This window comes from Lynx rufus, unplaced genomic scaffold (genome assembly GCF_022079265.1).
Source record: "Lynx rufus isolate CCGP_SWC_20201006 ecotype Redwood Valley unplaced genomic scaffold, mLynRuf1.p SCAF_7, whole genome shotgun sequence".
In the NCBI taxonomy this organism is placed as follows: domain Eukaryota; kingdom Metazoa; phylum Chordata; class Mammalia; order Carnivora; family Felidae; genus Lynx; species Lynx rufus.
In genome coordinates, this window is record NW_025814889.1 from 141,988,921 (window position 1) to 142,007,972 (window position 19,052).

The 19,052-nt window shown below is 56.3% G+C and overlaps 1 protein-coding gene across 1 annotated transcript in view; it reads left to right on the top strand.

The window, feature by feature from the left end:
• The first annotated feature begins 337 nt into the window (after window positions 1–337).
• SHANK3 (SH3 and multiple ankyrin repeat domains 3) overlaps window positions 338–19,052 on the top strand; it is a 49,137-nt gene continuing 30,422 nt past the window's right edge. The window contains 12 exon segments of the mRNA XM_047066426.1: window positions 338–637; window positions 1,029–1,232; window positions 2,051–2,122; window positions 4,176–4,284; window positions 4,360–4,511; window positions 4,607–4,774; window positions 4,949–5,065; window positions 5,470–5,547; window positions 6,507–6,573; window positions 12,268–12,541; window positions 15,528–15,730; window positions 16,884–16,997. Of these exon segments, the coding sequence (XP_046922382.1) occupies window positions 338–637; window positions 1,029–1,232; window positions 2,051–2,122; window positions 4,176–4,284; window positions 4,360–4,511; window positions 4,607–4,774; window positions 4,949–5,065; window positions 5,470–5,547; window positions 6,507–6,573; window positions 12,268–12,541; window positions 15,528–15,730; window positions 16,884–16,997 (1,858 nt within the window).

Sequence of the window (19,052 nt, forward strand, 5' to 3'; positions counted from 1 at the left end):
GCTCGCCCGCAGCCGAAGGGCGGCGCGGCCCTCGCGGTTCAGCCACTCCCCCCACGCCGAGGCCTAGGATTTCCCGCCCCCCCCCCCCCGCCGCCAGCGAGCAGCCCCCAGGGCCCCCGCCCTGTGGGGCGGCCCAGGCCCTCCGCACGACCCCTCCCACCTCACCCCAGGACCGGCACGGTCCCCCTCGCCCCCGGTCCCCGACTGGCCCCGAGCCCTCCCGGCCCCCGCCTCCGGCGCAGCCCCCTAGCCACCCCCGCTTCCCTCCCGGCTCAGGCCCCCTCCCCCCGCCGCCCCCGCCCCCGGGGAAGGCAGGCGCCGCGCGGAGCCGGGGCCGATGCAGCTGAGCCGCGCCGCCGCCGCCGCCGCCGCCGCCCCTGCGGAGCCCTCGGCGCAGCTGTCCCCCGCGCCGGCCCCGGCCCCGGCCCCCCCCGGTCCCCTCCCGCGTAGCGCGGCCGACGGGGCTCCGGCGGGGGGGAAGGGGGGGCCGGGGAGCCGCGCGGAGCCCCCGTGCGCTCCGCTCCCGGCCGCGAGCCTCCCGGGCCCCGGCCGGGGCGCGGGCACGGGCGCGGGGATGGACGGCCCCGGGGCCAGCGCCGTGGTCGTGCGCGTCGGCATCCCGGACCTGCAGCAGACGGTAAGCCCCACCGCCCCGTCCCGGTAGCGCCCCCGCCGTCCTCGCCCAGCCCCCCACCCCTCCTTACACCCACCCCACTCCCCCACCGCGCGCTCCGAGGCGGGCGCGGGAGACCCCAGGCCCGCGGCTACTCACCCCTCCCCCGCCGCCTCCGCGGAGACCCTCCCCACCGGCCGGGCGGGGGCGGGTCCCGGGGAAGCACCGCCCTCGGGGCGGGTCCTCGCCCGCCGGCCGCGGAGGCGCGGGGTCCGCGGCTTGGGCTGGGGAGCCCGGGACTCCTGCGTGGGGGGGTGGGGGGGAGTTGGGGTGGGGGGCGTCGGGGGCGCTCCCGGGACCTGGTGCTCTGCGCGGGGTCGGGCCGGGCCGCGCTCACGAGCTCGCTCCGCTGCAGAAGTGCCTGCGCCTGGACCCGGCCGCCCCCGTGTGGGCCGCCAAGCAACGCGTGCTCTGCGCCCTCAACCACAGCCTCCAGGACGCGCTCAACTACGGGCTCTTCCAGCCGCCCTCCCGGGGCCGCGCAGGCAAGTTCCTGGACGAGGAGCGGCTCTTGCAGGAGTACCCGCCCAACCTGGACACGCCCCTGCCCTACCTGGAGGTGAGCGGGCAGGGGCGCGCGCAGGGCACCACCACAGGGTTCCGTGGCAGGAGCAGCGAAGGGCACGGTAGCGACGGACGCGGACGGGAAGAGTTAGTGTGGAGCGGTGTGTGTGTGCGGGGCGGGGGTGGGAGGCTGTGTGTGGCCAGCGCAGTGAGCGGTACGTGCAGTGTGAGTGCGGTGCGCAGTGTGGTGTGTGTAGCGTGTGAGGTGCGAGCCTTGTGTGTGGTGTGCAGTCAGCATCTGTGCGTCGGGGGCACACCGTGGTTCTGCAGAGTGGGGTGTGAGTGTGCAGAGCGGTGTGTAGAGCGAGCCGGCGCGTTACCTGTACGCACATCTGCCCCCTCCCCTTCCAGGGGGTCTCTGAAGGCAGACCCGGTCATAATGGAAAGGATATTGTATGCGCCGTCAGGCGTGGGGACGCAGGCTTGTAGTTTGGGGCGGTGGTGGCAAGTGCCATGAGCGTTAAAATATGCATTATGGTGGCTGAGCACGAAGTGGCTTGGCCTTTTTGGTGTCACAGGGAAATAGGGTTTGTTCTCCTCAGAGAGGACATATCTAGGAAGGTAAGCCTGGAATCAGGTCTTGGGAGAGGAGCGGGATTTTCCAGGGGATCCTGGGGATGGGAAAGAGAGGGAAAGGGTGGTGCAGGACAGCAGGCATTCATCCCATCTGAACTTGGGGTTGGCTCTGTGTCACTGGCAGCATGAGCTTTGTGTGGCTGGCAGGGTGAGTAAGCAGGGCTTGGTTTTGTCGGTGCATTTGCTCACTCAGCCCAGGTGAGTGCCTTTTCTCTGCCTTTTTTTTCACCTGAGCAGTTTCGATACAAGAGGCGAGTTTATGCCCAGAACCTCATCGATGATAAGCAGTTTGCAAAGCTTCACACAAAGGTAAGGAGGCAGCCACGGAGAAGGGACTCCAGAGTTACCTCCTGACCCCCACGAGCAGTGTTCTCTTCACCCCAGCCTTGGCTGGATTTCGTGATATTGAAAATGTCCTTTAAAAATTCTCGAGAGCCCTCCTTCTGCTCCTAGCACCCTCCACCCTGGCTGGGGGCTGAGCACAGTCTCTCTAGTTTGCCTCAGTCTGTTTTCTCCTGTGTCAGGGGTCCACAGCATGTGCTGGGGCTGCTGGAGGGCTGGGTGCAGCTGTTGTGTGGGTGGTCTGGTGATGGGCTCAAGTCAGGTCAGATTCTGGCTGACCCCTCTGGTGGGCTCCTGCGGGGTGATGGTGGTGGGATATGACAGGGCATGGTGTCTTGGTGGGAGCCTGGGTGGGGTGAAAATGAACAAGCACCAACCAATGTTCTCATTTAGGGGAACCGGGAGGGGGTGGGGGAGAACAAGGGGCCTAGCATTTAGTGGTCGCCCAGTGCTGGGCACTAATAATTGGGCATCTCATTAATTTTCTCCTGGGAGGGACTATTATTATCCCACTTCCCAGATGAAGATACTGAGTCCCAGAGAAGTGAAGTGACTTGCTCACAGGTGTGTAGACAGTGAAGCTGGGGCTGAACCCTGGTCTGTTTGGCTCTGGGTCCCTGTGCCTAGGCACACTTGCTGAGCACCATTGCTAGGTAGGCCTGACCCTGAATATTCTCTGAGGGGCACCTCACTGCCTTCTCTGAATGTAGGAGAGGCAGTGTGGGTGCCGCAGCCCCTACCCACAGGCTGACTCTCTCAGCTCCCACCTCAGGCTCCAGTGACCAGCGGGCATTTGCTTTCTGGACACTTCATTGACAATCCCTGGAGCCTGTCTCCTTCTAGGAGAAGGATCTGAGCACTATCACCCCTGTGTCCCAAGGACCCCTCTGTGACCCTCGGGCCTCCATGCCAGGTCTCTCTGCTGCCCCTGGGGCACACAGGGGTCAGGGGCCATGACTCCGGCTGGGCAGAGACTGTGGTGGAAAGGTCTCCCTCTCTCTCCACTCACCCCAGTGTGACCCTGTCGCTCTGGGTTCCTCCCAAAGTGCTTACCTCTTCTCTAAAACTGTCCCAAGCAATCCCTAGGACATTGGTGACTATTGGCCTCCAATGAGTCCCACTTGCTTTTAGAGCGAGTTTCAACTCCTTACCCCAGGCCCGTACTTCTACCTGCCTGGCCTCTGACCACCCCCCACCATCATACCATCCACCCTGGGCCTGGCTGAGGTCTCTCCCCTGTCAGGAGCACCTTTCCTCCTGTGTCATTGTCCAGACCCACCTTGGTTCCCATTTATGATGTACCCTGATTGTTTCTAGAAGACCTGGGGCCTCCAGCCAGGGCGCCGTGCCTTGTGCGTGCAGCGTCTGTAGCATCAGCCTCAGTGAGGCTTTGGATGAGTGAATTTTGCTGAGTGAATTGATGCATGACTAGGTGAATGAATGAAAGGCAGTCAAAGTCATGTCACAGGAGGGGCCGCTTATGGGTGCGGAAGGGCCTCTGGGGTGGCGGTCTGCCTTTGCATGATCTCATGAGGAAGAAGGAGCAGGCTACCTTGGGGGTGATGGGGACTTGGGGGTGACAGGGACATGGGCTGTGGTGAGGGTAGCTCCTGCCTGGGAGCCTTGGGCTGTTCCGGGCTGGGCAGGTTGGCGCACCAGGGCTGGGGGGAGGAGCCAGGGGTGAGGTTGGGGTAGGGAACTCTCAGGGGGGCATGGCCAGGGCAACGTGGCCTTGATGAGGGGCTGGGTGGGCTGAGACTAATCATTGCGGTGGGTGTGGGATGCAGGGAGGGACTTCAAGCAGCAGGAGGGCCCGGTTGAGCTGGGAAGGGCCATGGTGGGGGTGTAGGGCTTGAGGTGGTGTGAGGGGGCGACAAGGTCATGATGTAGGCTGACAGGTCAGACTGGGGGCATGGGGCAGTAGATGCTCCACAGGTGGCCTGAGGCCTCCTGGTGTAAGGTGGGTGACAGAAGATAGTAGCTGTGGGGCTGGGCTGAGTAGGATGGCTGCGTGTTCCAGGCAAACCTGAAGAAGTTCATGGACTACGTCCAGCTGCACAGCACGGACAAGGTAGCCCGCTTACTGGACAAGGGGCTGGACCCCAATTTCCACGATCCTGACTCAGGAGGTAAGAAGCAGAGCGGGAAGGGGCATGGCCTTGGAATGGTTGGGACCTTAACCTTCATCTGTCCCTTGAACCCAGAGTGTCCTCTGAGCCTTGCAGCCCAGCTGGACAATGCCACGGACCTGCTGAAGGTGTTGAGGAATGGTGGTGCTCACTTGGATTTCCGCACCCGCGATGGGCTCACTGCTGTGCACTGTGCCACACGCCAGAGGAATGCCGCAGCTCTGACGGTCAGTGTGGGTGGGGCCCTGGCCTGGAGGGGCACGTGGCCCAGCAGGGGGAGGAAGCTGGGCCCCGCATGAATGCTGAGGCTCCTTGCCCTCAGACTCTGCTGGACCTGGGCGCTTCACCTGACTACAAGGACAGCCGCGGCCTGACGCCCTTGTACCACAGTGCCCTGGGGGGCGGGGATGCCCTCTGCTGCGAGCTGCTCCTTCACGACCATGCTCAGCTGGGGACCACCGATGAGAACGGCTGGCAGGAGATCCATCAGGTAGGCAGGGAGTGTGAAGGTGGGGAGTGTCTGCTTCTGTCTGGGGGTAAGGGTGAAGTTCCTGGCTCCGTCAGGGAGTGGGGGGGGAGGGGGTTTCCCGGCCCTATCTGTAGGATTGAGGGTCCTCTCTGTTGCTCTGTTCGGGGACCCAACAGCACCTCCCTCATCCCCCAGGCCTGCCGCTTTGGGCACGTGCAGCACCTGGAACACCTGCTGTTCTATGGAGCTGACATGGGGGCTCAGAACGCCTCAGGAAACACAGCGCTGCACATCTGTGCCCTCTATAACCAGGTGTGACTACATGTGTATACGTGCATGTGCGTATACAGGTGCCCCGGTACAGTGCTTACGTGTGGACGCATGTTGGGTCCTGTGTGCTACTTCCTGAGTGCATGTCCTGTGTCCCGCCGTGAGCTGTGGCCTCGTAGGCCTATGTGTGCACATCTGTTCCCTAAACGAACAAGTCACATGTCTGAGTTGTGCACATCCGGGCTTTCTGGGTCAAGTGGACTTGTGTGTGTTGTGTGTACCTGATCTGCCAATGCCTATGCTATGCACATGTGCACGGGACGTGGAGGTGTGGGTGTATGTGCCCTGCACCCCCGTCTGTGCCCTGGTGTGTGTGCATGCTGTTGTATCCTGACCCCACCCTCCAGCTGCCCAGTTGTGACCCCCCACTCCGACCCTCCCAACAGGAAAGCTGTGCTCGAGTCCTACTTTTCCGTGGAGCTAACAAGGATGTCCGCAATTACAATAGCCAGACAGCCTTCCAGGTACAAGAGTGATTTACAGGAACATGAGGCTGACCGCTGGGTGTCTGTCTCTGCGTGACTTGATCTCTCTGGGCCTTGGTTCTTCCCCTGTAAGGCAATAGCAGAGCTCTCCAGGATTGGCCCAGGGTGAGGTAGAGGAAGAGGGTGGGCCAGTGCAGTGCCCAGTTCATGGTGGGGGGAGGGCTTCACTGTGGTTGGTTTCCTTGTCTTCCTTCCAGGGAGAGAGGAGGGTCATAGGGCTCTGGGGTCAGGGGAAAACCAGTGTGGGCTTGACCTGCCAGAAACAGGCCGGGTACAGAGGCCAAACTAGGGATGAGAGGATTGGTTCCAGTCCCTGACTTAATTCAGGTGATGTTTCTGAGCCCCTTCTCCAGTTGGGTTTGGTTCTTGGCACTGGGATGACCACATGGGTGGGTCTCTGTATGACCTGGAGTTTGTGGGTGGGGGAGACTTTTGGGCCATGGAGAGAGCTGGGATTCTCTTCTCAGCGAATGTGAGGGCCTTCAGAGGTCTTGTCAGAGATGTGAGGAGAACAGGTAGGTCCTCCCTGGGCATCAAGTCAGGGGGCAGACGCAGTAGCAGAAGAGCCTGGTAGGTTTGAAGGAGTCTGGAAGGGCCTGTTAGGTGACTAGATGCAGGGGTGGGGGAACGGAAGACGGAGGGTAGCAGGTGTGAGGCCATGGCTGACACTTGTGCGCTGGTGTGTGCGGAGGGGCTGTGACGAGGATCACTGGGGTGACCTGTAGGCCCGGACTGTCCTAGTTTTAGCTCTGAAAGTTTCATGTCCCAGGAAACCTCTCAGTCCTAGGCAGAATAGGGTGGTGGGTTAGACAGGGGCCACAGTCTGAGCCTGGGGACCCCAACCAAGGAAGATCCCACACAGCAGCCCAGGCAGAATGCACAGGGGCCGAGGGGGGCAGATTTGGCATCCCTGAGCCCCCCTCGCCCTCCCTCCTCAGGTGGCCATCATCGCAGGGAACTTTGAGCTCGCAGAGGTCATCAAGACCCACAAAGACTCGGATGTTGGTGAGTTCTGCTCAACCCAGGTCCCTGTTGGATGTGGATTTGTGGGGGTTGTCGGGGCTCCCACAGGTACAGGGGTCAGTGGGGATGGTACAGGGGAGCCCTTCATACCCTGAACCTCTTCCTCCCGGCTCTACTTTGGTCAGCGGTCCTGAGGTGTGGGGACTGTGCTGAGGGAGGGGCCTGTGTAGAGTGGACAAAGGGTCTGAATAAGAGTCGAGAGTATGGTTAGGGTGGGGACACTGCTGGGTTTAGGGATCGATTCAGGTTGAGAGTGGGGTTGAAGTTAGGGTCAAGATTCTTCTGTTAGGTCGTACAAAGGGCCAGCAGGGGACATGGGGCAGTGGATCTCAGTCATTGACCCTCAGTGTGTCATTGGTGCCTGGATTAAGAGGCAGTTTAAGTGGCCCATGGCATGCTTCAATATGACAAGATCACGTAAAGAAAACAAAACACAGTGGTGGGGATGCGCTGAGTTCTGAACCAGTATGCCAAGGAGATCCCAGTATATGCCTGACTCATGGTCTCAGTAGGAAAACCAGGAGATGCCACCGGTGGCAGAAGTATGGGCAGAGCCATCACATGTGATGGGTGTGGAGCCGCTCTGGGACCTGTCCTTAGAATCCTGCCTGCTCTATCCTGTGTGAAGTGGCTGGGGCTATGGGAGAGGGTAGGCCTCCCCTCTGGAAAGGCCACCCCTCCAGCTACCTGGCCACAGAGGGGCTCCCTTCTCAGCTCCCTTTGTCCTGGGTGGACCAGGTTTTCCCTCCCATGGTTCTCTGTGGAACACAGACTCCCAAGCTCCCCTTTTTTGCGATGGGTACAGTGTCCTCATTTAAAAAAAAAAAATTATAAGTGACGTTGGACAGCAAAGGGCTAGGGTTGGCCTTGGTTCTATTGTGAGGTTACAGTTGGGGCTGGGGTTGAATTTGGACTGGGGTTAAGATTAAGGTCAAATTCATGTTTAAGAATTCTTCCTTCTGTAGTGTCTTCCCTGAAAAGACCTTCTCAAATGAGGCTTGGTTATGAGCCTGTCATGTCCCAGGCAGGCCAGGGGACCATGATGATGGACCAAGTCTCTAAGAGGGGAGGGGTGGACTCAGCAGCTGCAGAAGCTCAGTGCAGCGAGCATCAGTAGGTGCTTGTTGGAGAAACGGCTGGGCTGATGACGTGGTGGAGAATTTGGGTCCAGGTTCTGGTGGGGAGAGAACCCCGATGAGCTCTGAGGTTTGAATTAGGGACAAGAGACAGAGTGAGGGCTCAGTTATAGTCTGGCTGGGACTGGTAAGTGTTTTGGAGGTAGTTGTTAGCCTGGGAGAACCGTGGTTTGTGGACATGGGGATCCTTTCATATTCTCGTGATTGACCATGGGAGAGCTACTAAGGAAGGCCTCTGTGCCTCAGTTTTTCTTAAGTAAAATATGGTTATTTGCATACCCTTCCTATCTCTGACCTCCTGTGGGATTTGATTCTGTGTGTCTGGACTCTGGCAGGTGGCCTTGGTCCATCTGACTAGAGGGAGGGGGGTGTCTGGTCCTGACCAAGAGAGAGGAAGGCTCCAGCTGCCTCTCATTTTCCTGATGTGGACAGAGATGCTAGGGTCCCTAGGGTCACCGTTATTATGATTTACTGTCCGGCTGGCCCAGAGTGGGATCACCTGCTTTGCGTTGGGCACACTGTTGCTGAGCTGATGTACAGAGCAGGCAGCCATACCTGTTAGTCCCTGTGTGGGCACTGGCTTTGCTGGCCACGTACCCTAACCTGCTCAGGCATCACATGTATGCTCAAATGGCATAGCCGGATATCCTTGAGTTACAGGTAATATATCCATTAGCATTTACTATAAGCTTTGTTATCTTAGGCCACTCTCTCAACAACCCCTCAACAAGTGATTATTATTAGTCTGTTTTTACAGAGTTGGTTAAGGGCAGAACCTGTCTTTGGACCTGGGCAATCCAGGGGTTTGTCCTTGTCACTCCTACTCCCTCTGCACACCTTCACTCCAAGGACACTCCCTCAGTGACACTCACAAGTGGCCATGTCTCACCCCAGCTTGGGGACCCTGGGTGGGTCTGCATACAGAAGAGCTGGAGGGAGGCTCTGCCTATCCACCCTCCTTTTTCTTCCTCAGGAAAGGAGCCCTAGTGGAGGGTCTGGTAGGCTGGGTCCTGTTACCCTTCAAGGGACGTGACACATTGAAGCCTATTGGGAGGCCTCTAGCCCTTAGACTGATAGGTCTGGGAGCAGTCACCTCTGCCTCCTCACCTCTGTCACCTCAGGCCAACTGAGGGTCCACATTCTCCCCTCCATCTCTCCCATACATGCTTTCAAGGGCAGGTCTCACTGACTTGCTGTCCCATAGTGCCTGAGGGAAGTGCTTCTAATGCTATAGCCAGGAATCTCGTTAAATTTTTTTTTTTAATGTATATGTACTTTGAGAGACAGACACAGAAGCGGAGAGGGGCAGAGAGAGAGAGGGAGACACAGAATCTGATGGTGGGTGGGGGGAGGAAGTGGGGGGCTCTGAGCTGTCAGCACGGAGTCTGACACGGGGACGCAGGGCTCAAACTCGTGAACTGAGATCATGACCTGAGCCGAAGTCTGACGCTCAACTGACTGAGCCACCCAGGCACCCCACCAGGGATCTTGTTAAATGTACATTTTGACTCATTGGGTCTGGGCGGAGCCTCAGAGTCTGCATTTCCAATGAGTTTCAGCTCTGAGGTGAGGCTGAGGGTTTGTTGCCCACACTTTGGTAACGGGAGTCTAGAACAGGGCTTGGCCAATGAGACCTTGCAAGCTAAATTCAGCCCACAGTCTGCTTTTTTGTTTGTTTGTTTTGTTTTTAAATTGAGGCTTTAAAATTGAGGATTTAAATTTCATTTAAAGTTGAATTCACACAACATAAAATTAATTATTTTAAGTGGAATTATTCAGTGGTATTTAATATATTCACAGTGTTACACAACCAGATCTATTGAATTTCAAAACATTTTCATCACCCTGAAAAGGAAACCGAGTATACATTAATTATTCCACATTCTCTTCTCTTTTAGTCCCTGTCAACCTTTAACACACTCTCTGTCTTTACAGCTTGACCTATTCTAGATATTTCATATAAATAGGATCATATAATATGTGACTCTTGGTTTTTGGCCTCTTTCACTTAGCTTGTTTTCAAGCTTCATCCATATTGTAGGATGTATCACTACTTCATTCTTTTTTATGGCTGAATAATATTCCATCATTTATATTTATAAAATTTTGTTAATCCATGCATCCTCCAGCAGGACACTTGGGTTGTTTGTACCTTTCAGCTATCATGAACATTGCTGCTGTGAACATGTGTGAAATATATTTGAATATCTGTTTTCAGTTATTTGGGGGTATAAAGTTAGGAGGGAATTGCTGGGCCATGTGATAATTCTATATTTAACTTTTTGAGAGACTACCAAATTGTTTTTCATCATTTTACGTTCCTACCAGCAACATGTGAGAATTCCAAAGTCTTCAAATCTTTGCTAACACTTGTAATCGTCAGTTTTTTTTTTTTTTTAAATTATGGCCACTCTAGTCAGTGTGAAGTGGTATCTCATTGTGGTTTTGATTTGCATTTCCCTAATGGCTAGTGATGTCGAGCATCTTTTCATGTGTTTATTAGCCACTTGTACATTTTCTTTGGAGACTTGTCAAGTCCTTTGCTTATTTTTTAATTGCTCACAGAACAAGTTAGGAAGTTTTCTTTCCTCTTCTGGTTTTTGGAAGAGTTTGAGAAGGATGGGTGTCAATACTTCTTTAAGTGTTTGGTAGAATTCACCAGTGAAGCTGTTTGATGCTGGAATTTTCTTTGTTGCAAGATTAGTGATTGTGGACCCATCTCCTTGCTTGTTATAGGTCTGTTTAGATTTTCTACTTCTTGAGTCAGTTTTGGTAATGTCTGTTTTTCTAGAAATATGTTCATCTCATCTAAGTTATTTAATTTGTTGACATACAATTGTTCATAGTGTTCTTTTTTAATCCTTTTTAATTCTGTAAGATCGGTAGCAGTGCCACAGTTTCACTTCTGATTTTAGTTGATTGTGTCCCTCTTCTCTTTTTTCTCTATGCCAGTCTAGCTATAGGTTTGTCAGTGTTGTGGATATTTTCAAAGAAACAACTTTTGTTTTCATTGATTCTCTCTGCATTTCTGTTCTCTTTTTCATTTATCTTTGTCTACCCTTATATTTCCTTCCTCTGCTAGATTTGGGTTTTGTTTGCTCCTCTTTTTCTAGTTCCTTAAGATGTGCACTTAGGTTATTGATTTGAGACTTTTATCCTTTTTTGATATAGATGTCCACAGCTATGAATTTCCTTGTTGGCACGGCTTTTGCTGCATCCCAAAAGTTTTGATGTTTTATGTTTTTGCTTTCATTTTCTCAGAGTGTTTTCTAACTCTGAGTTTTCTAACTAAGAGTGTGTTGTTTAATTGTTACATATTTGTGAGTTTTTCCGTTTTTTTTTGTTATTGTTTTTCTTGAATTCTAGCTTCATCCCATTGTGATTGGATAAGATACTTTATGTGATTTCAGTTGTTTAAAATTTATTTAGACTTGTTTTGTGGCCCAACATGTAGTCTACGTTGGAGAATGTTGCATGTGCACTTGAGAATAATGTATATTCTGCTCTTGTTTTCTGTAGTGTTCTAAACACATATCTGTTAGGTCTAATTGGTTCAAGTCTTCTATGTCCTTATTGATTGTCCTTACTGATAGATTGTTCTATATATTATTGAAAGTGGGGTGTTGAAAGTCTTAAATGTTATTATAGAACTGTCTATTTCTCCAAATGTGTTAATGTTTATTTCATATATTTTGATGCTCTGTTGTTTGGCACATATATGTTAATAATTGTTAATCTATTTGATGAATTGACACTCTTTTGTCTATATGCAATGTCCTCTGTCCTTGTAACACTTTTTATCTTTAAGTCTGTTTTGTCTGATATAAATGTAGCAACTTAGCTCACTTAGTTACTATTTACATGAACTATCTTCCTTTATCCTTTTACTTTAAACCTACTTGTGTCTTTGGATCCAAAGTGATTCTTTTGTAAATAGCATATAGTTGGATCATGTTTTTAAAAATCACCATCTGCTTTTTAAATAAAGTTTTATTGGAACTCAGCCACACCCATTTGCTTATATATTGTTTGTGGCTGTTTTTGTGCTAGAGTGGCAATGTTGAGTCCTTGGGGCAGAGACTATATGGCTTGCAAAGTCTGAAATAGTTACTATCTGATTCTTTACAGAAGTTTGCCAACCCCTTGTCTAGAACATCTTTTACGGTTTTCCTTGTTAGAGTCACCTATAGATGGTCCAGTATAGCAGTAGTGTAGTGAGATTTATCATATGTGGCCTGTTCTGTCTCTGCTGAAGCCTGCGAAATGGGCAGTTCCAAGAGCAGGTCTGAGCACACTCAGGACCTCGTTTGGCTGACAGGAAGAACAGGCTTCTACCCCTGAAGCTAGAGTTAGAGGCAGTTTGGGATGTGATCCCTAATGGTAGCTTCAGTCATAGGCTGGCCAGCTGTCCTGGCTGCCTAGGACTGAGGCAGTTCCTGGGACATAGGATTTTAGTTTTAAAATCTGGAAAGCAAACCAGGGTGTTGGTCACCCTATCTGGTTGCCCAGAGTCTCATCTGTGCCCCCCCCCCCACTCCAGTACCATTCAGGGAAACCCCCAGTTATGCAAAGCGGCGGCGGTTGGCTGGCCCCAGTGGCCTGGCCTCCCCTCGGCCCCTGCAGCGCTCAGCCAGTGACATCAACCTGAAGGGTGAGGTGCAGCCGGCAGCTTCTCCTGGACCTTCTCTGCGAAGCCTCCCCCATCAGCTGCTGCTCCAGCGGCTGCAGGAGGAGAAAGACCGGGATCGGGATGGTGACCGAGAGAATGACATCGGTGGCCCCACAGCAGGCAGGGGCAGCCAGAGCAAGATCAGGTAGGAGGGGTCTGGGAGGCCCTGGCAGGGTCTGGGTGGGTGGGGTGCTGGGACGCGAGCAGGAGGAACCGGCATGGAGAGGCCTAGTGGTGCCCGGCACCTCTACAGTGATGGGCTGAGGCTTGGGGTGGGGGGCTTGCAGGCCCCCAGATGGGCCTCCCGGATGGGAAGCGGAAGAAGGTGAGGCCCTGTCCACGCTGATCTGGTTGGATCTGGACTTGCTCCGAACAGAGCTCAGGGAGCATGTTGGAAGGAGAGCGTTTGGCCAGCTCTGTGCTTTACAAAGTTTCTTGCAGTGCTAGGAGGGCAAAGGCTGAGATGAGGCAGGGCTGGGTGGTGTGGGGTTAGGGGTCAGGGAATGGAGTTTTATCTCCATGAGGGCTTGAAGCCTATGAGTGACCCCTATCCCTGTCTCCAGGGGGGAGTCTTTGTCTTTCCCCCACCCCTCCAGCCCTATATAACCACAAGACTCTGCTTCTACTCTTTGCCCCTTACCGTTAGCACTGGGACCCTGAGAAGCAGGGATATGCGGGGCGGGGGGGGGGGGAGGGTGTGTGTGGGGGTGGTGGTGGTGGGGGTTTTGGCATCTCTGGCACTTAGAGGAAGAAGCCTGGGCTGAAGCCCCACCGGCTTTGGTGGGCACTGGTTCTATAGATGGACAGTTGTAGACCTGGCATCAGTTGACTGGGTGACAGCTAACCACTCCTTGCTTAGGTTTCTCATCGGTAAGGTAGAACTAATTCCACACAGTGGTTTCCTCTGGGAAGCCTTCCAGAACCTGGGCAGGTGATGGGTCCCTCCTGGGATCCCCTGGCCCACAGCACAGTCCAGCCACTGCTGGTTAAGGCATCTCTCTTCCCAGCACTTCGAGGGCAGGAGCCGTCCTCTTACAGCTTCCCCAGAGCCAGTCTCATAGGAGGTGCTCAGGAGACACTGTTCAACGAGTTACATAAACAGCACTTTGTTTTCAAGATGACAGCTGGGCTGAGCAGCATATGTGTATCATCTCACTTCACCTTGGCCATACGTGAGGCTCTGCTCTATTACTATTTTACAGATGAGGGTCCTGATGCTCAGATGGGGTAAGTGACTTGTCTAAAGTCACAGAACTAGGAAGCGACATAACCGGGCGGGCCCCAGGTAGACCTGGTTTCCAAAGTTTGTAAGCCTGAGTGTTCAGCACAGGGCTTGGGGTGCAGCATGAGCTGATAGAAACCATTTCTTCCTCTGCCTTTGTCCCTGCTCATGCAGCTGTGACCTGTGATGTCTCCTCTCTTTCCGTGTCTCTGCCCAGACTCCAAGGCTGTCTGTCCTGCTCCAAATCACCTTAATTCTCCCCTGGAGCTTTTGCATGTCCCATGGATTTCTTAAGGGTAGGATGGCCCAGTGGCGAAAGGAACGAACTTTGGGATATTTCGGTTTTCCAGAAACAAAAAGCTATAGATGCCCTGCTTTCATTTATCTTTTTGTATATTCGTTTATCTTTTCAGCAAGCATAGAACTGAGACCTGCTCTTTATGGGGCTCTAGCTCACTGTTCTGTGGGGATGGCAGGATTATTATTATTTTTCTACAAACATTTAGTAGGTGCCTGGAGTGGTAGGAGCAAATAGCAGGGAGTCCTAAAGGTGTCAGAAGGACACTGGCAACTGGGGCCCGGGCCTAAGAAGCAGTTAGGTGGGCAGTGATTCAGGTAAGGGGGCCTCTTGGTGAGTGGCCAGGAGGGGGCTGAGGAAGTTTGGTGCACGACGGGAGGGAGAAAACCTCATGGGAAGAGATGGCCTTTGGTGAAGGGAGAGAGGATGGCATTTGAGCTGCGGGCTGGGGTGGAGAGGTGATGCAGAGGGATGCCTTGTCTTGGGTTTCCCCTCCCCCCAAACCAGCACCCCCTATTGGTAGAGCCTGGCAAGGAGCCCTTAGCCCCCTGCAATGTGTGACAGAGTTCTCCCCCCCCCCCCCCCCCCCCCAGCATCCCAGAGCAGGACAGAAAAAATTGGGGCTGTAGCTGAGTGACAGTGACTTAATAGCTGGGAGCATGAGTGGGATTAGAATGAAGTGCTGGGAACAGTATCATGAGTAGCCCAGAGGAAGAAAAGGTCCCTAACCATGTGACTGGAGTGTAGCTGACTCTCACATCCCAGAGAGCCGGGCTATTGCCTGAGAATGTGGACCCGGGCTGCCTAGGTACTAGGGAGCCAGTGCAGGCTTCTTAGCAGCGGGAAGGTGGAGGGCCGAGGCCTCAGGCTCCGTGCCCAGGTCGGGGGAGCTGTCCGGGGAAGGTGGTCAGCATGGAGTGGGCATGGGCATCAGAGGCAGGTATTGCGGAGGAGAGGACACAGGTCTGGGGGAGGATTTGGGCGCCCGGCACGTGGCAGGGGCCAGGAGGAGGAGAAGGCCAAGGCCTGGGCAGGCGGGCTGGGGGCGGGCCGCTGGGGGAGCCGCCCCCCCAACCCCTCCCCAGCTCCCACCCGGCTCTGCCCACCGCGTCCCCCGCCTTCCTCAGCCGACCCCTCCTCCGCCCCCTCCGTGCGCTGCAGTGCCCCTCGCCCCGTGGCCTCTCCCGCCGCGGGGGCCGCGGCGGCGAGGCGGCCGCTGGAGGGGAGGGAGGAGGGCCGGCCGCCGCCGCCGCCGCCCGCAGAGGGAGGAGCCGGGCCGCGGAGGAGGCGGGGCGCGAGGAGCGGCCGCGGCATGGAGCGAGCCCGGCGCGCCCGGGAGCGCAGCCCCGCGGCCCCGGAGCCCTGAGCGGGCGCGGCTCGTGCGCTGGCGGGAGCGGGCCGGGCGCGGCGGCGCGGCCCATGGAGCGGCCCCGGGCCGGGCCCCCGGCGGGCGGGCGGGCGGCGGCGGGCGGCGGGCGGCGGGCGCTGCGGCGGCGGCTGCGGTGAGGCCGGCGGCGGGGCCGGGCCGCGCGCCATGGAGGCCCCGGGCGCCGGCTTCGCGTGCCCGCTGCCCCCCGGCATCGCGTCCGTCACCTACGTGTTCGTCTACAGCCCGAGCGGGCCCGGCGGCCCCGGCGGCCCCGGCCCCGCGCCCGGCCCCGGCCCGGCGCCCCCCGCGCCCCCCGCGCCGCCGCCCCGGGGCCCGAAGCGGAAACTTTACAGCGCCGTCCCCGGCCGCAAGTTCATCGCCGTGAAGGCGCACAGCCCGCAGGGCGAGGGCGAGATCCCGCTGCACCGCGGCGAGGCCGTGAAGGGTGAGGGGGGCGCGGGGGGCGGGGTCGCGGGGCGCGCGGGAGGAGGGCGGGGGGCGCCACTCCCGGGTGCGTGGTTGGGGTCCTCCGCGATCGTGGAGGGGCTGATGCCATTTTCAGGGTCTGTGTCATGGGGGGGGGTGTCTCTGGAACTCTGAGCCGCTGTGGTCATTATGGGATGCACCTGCCACTGGGGATTCCTTGTGTCACCGTGAAGGGCTCTGTGTCAGGGAGGGGTGCCTGCCTTTACAGGGGGGTCCTGTCATGCGGGTCCCTCTCCGTCCTCTGTCACTGTGGGTTCCCTGTTGTCACCATGGAGGTTCCTCTCGTCATGGGGGTGTTTCTGTGTCATGATGGAGGTTGGTGTCATTGGGGTTCTGTGTATTTGAAGGACCCTATCCCATCAGGGACCTTCCCCGAATATGGGATTCCTGTGTCACTTCTGGGACTCATTCATTGGAAATCCTTGTGATAGGTGGGGACCCTGTCCCATGGTGGGGGATATGTGTGACAGTTATGTGGGTGTCTGTGTATTATGAAGGTTTCTGTCACTGACGCTTCCTGTGTTTTGGGGAGATCCTGTGCCATGACAAGCTCCTCTCATCATGGGGGCCTCTGTCATTACTGGGGTCCTATCCTTGTGGGTGCTGTATGTCCAGGGAGCCTGGGAAGGAAACAGTTGTGAGGTCGGCCCTCCTTTGGTCCATCATGTGGCCTAACCCTTGGTCACAGCACAATGACCCTGAGTTTTTGGCAGTGACCTTTGGGGTGGGCGACAGAGCAAGGATGGGGGTTGGTTCAAGGAGTAGGAAGAGAAGGGTCAGCCGAGAGGACAGGAGCAGGATTGTGGCCCCTGCCTCTGCTTCCTGTCCCCCCTCGAGTGTGTCCATCTGTGTGTCTCTCTGTCCCCCACATGCCTGTCCTGTGCTGTGTCCATCTGTTCCTTTCTGTCTTCTGTGTGACTCTCAAAATCTTCCCAGGGAAAAATCCAGGAGGATGAAGGGGAGGAAGGGAACAGAAGGGGAGAAAGGGTGAAGGAGGGGTGTGTGTGAAGGGTCAGGGTAGGCAGAGCCTGAGCCTGAGGTGGTGGTGGGTGAGGTGGGTTCCTGAGTGTCCTGCTCTATGCTGACACCCTATCTGGCTTCTGTCCCTCCAGTGCTCAGCATTGGGGAGGGCGGTTTCTGGGAGGGGACCGTGAAAGGCCGCACGGGCTGGTTCCCGGCCGACTGCGTGGAGGAGGTGCAGATGAGACAGTATGACACACGGCATGGTGAGTGACCCCCCATCCCCTGGGTGGCTACTGAGGGGTACTGCCCCTTCTAGCTCCCCTGTGGTCTTGCTTGGAGTTAAACCCGCAGATATTCACAGAGAAAGGACTAGAGTAAACTCAAACACACATCCGAAGTGGACGCAAACTTGTGTACGTGACAGGCACAGGGTGCACACACCCTGTACGTACTTAGGAGCACATGTGCAGGGAGCCGGGCACTTTACAGCTGTAGAGACACACGTGACCTGCCCATAGGACACGTATTATGAATGTGCATCTGTATGTGATCCCACATGTGGCTCCCAGTGACTATAACCCCCTGCCAGACACACACACACACACACACACGTAGTCGTCACAGAAGTACTGGGTGTTTGGGGTGTGAGATTCCTGTGTGGCTGGCAGATAAGTAAAGAGGTCAGTGTGAGAAAAGAGGCGTCTTTCCAAGGTGGACAGATTGTCCAAGTGGGCAGTGCAGGGAAGCCTGGGCCAGCCAAGAGGAAATGAGGCCACTTGGGCCCGGAGGGGCTGTCGTGGGTGCCTTGGGGCCAGGATGGTCCGAGGGTAGCAGGTGGGGGACAGCTCCATCCTCGGCCTGCAGGGAGGCCGTGAGGGCAAAGGCTGCAGTTCTTGAGGCTGGTGGACGGCTTTAGTCAGACCTTGCTGACTGCCTGGGCCTCCAGAAAGCACCCCTCTGGGTGTTGGGATCTGAGGTGGTCCTGCCAGTAGAAAACAGTGGCTGTTCCTTCCATAGCTCCCAGGCCCCTGGACCCATGAGTGTTGTTTCTGCCTTAGAGAGTCAGTGGGAGAAGTGGTGGCCAGTGATTGTTACCAGTGTCGCGTCTAGACCAAGGGTGCATGCATCCCTCCCTCTGCACGTGAGGGGCTTGGGCCCAGGGTTGCCGTGCTCCGTTGCCCTGGGTTGTGAGTCTCTCAAGGGGACAGCCCCCCTCCTCCCCCAGCCGTGTGGCCTGGACTTCTGCTCTGTGTGGAGCATGGCAGAGTCCCACGGAGGCAGGGGTGCCGCTGCTGGCCTGTTCCTGAGCAGATGCCTTTAGTACTTTACTCAGCCATTCCCTATCTTGCCCCGACGGATCTCCTGGTGGCTGAGTGCCTATAAGGGACATGGCCCCCTGTTGTCTGCCCGTGGAGGGTCGTGGGGGCCGTGTGTCTAGGTGGGGAATGGTTTCAGAAGTTTGGGTCCTGGTGCCAACTTCATGGAGGAGGGTGGGGAAGAAAGGGCCTCTGGCCTGACAAGTAGGGACGGGGTCCTGTGCGCCCCTGTGGGAGGACAGTGAAGACTCTGGTTTGAGGACTGTGTGGATCCAGAAGCCGATCTGAAGCTGGGAAGGGGCTGGGGAGGTCTGGACTGGAGCTGGGATTTGAGAAGAGCAAATGTTCACTAGGTGTTTGATGTGTGCTGGGCCCGGTGTTGGGAGCTGGGTTGCGGAGGCCGGCTCTCTGCCTGGAGAGGAACAGGCACGCACAGCAGTTACAGCAGATATGCTGGCGCGCGGCTGTCATGATGTGAGTCCAGGGGGGCCCCCGGGGTTGCCCTGAAGGAGTTGGAGAGGAGCCGCGAAGGAAGCTGGGGGTCTGCTATGCGGTTGGTTAGCTGATGGGGCCGGGGGCCGGGCCTGCTGTTGCAGATCTCCGTGTGCTGGCGTCTCGCACGCTCCTAGCAGCGTCTGGACGTGTGGCATAGTTTGAAGCACTTGTATAGATGAGAACGCACTTACTCATCCCGGCAGGTCTAAGAGGTGGAGGCTGTTGTTAGTTCATCTCGAGGAGGGCAGTGGGCTGCAGAGTCTGCTATAGCTGCCATGCTTCGGGGCCTCTGAGTGAGTGAACTCAAGTGTGTGCGCTGAGAGATGGGGGGGCCTTACTGGGGAGCGTGAGGCCGGTCAGGTGGCTGTGAGAGCAAGTGGAGGAACTTTCCAGTTTGCTGCAGCGTTGCAGGAGACTGGGTCGTATTGTCTCGATTCTTCAGGTCGTTTAGGGTTAGGGTGAAGGCCCAGGCAGAGCAGAGTGAGAGGCGGAGAGGGCTAGGGTGGG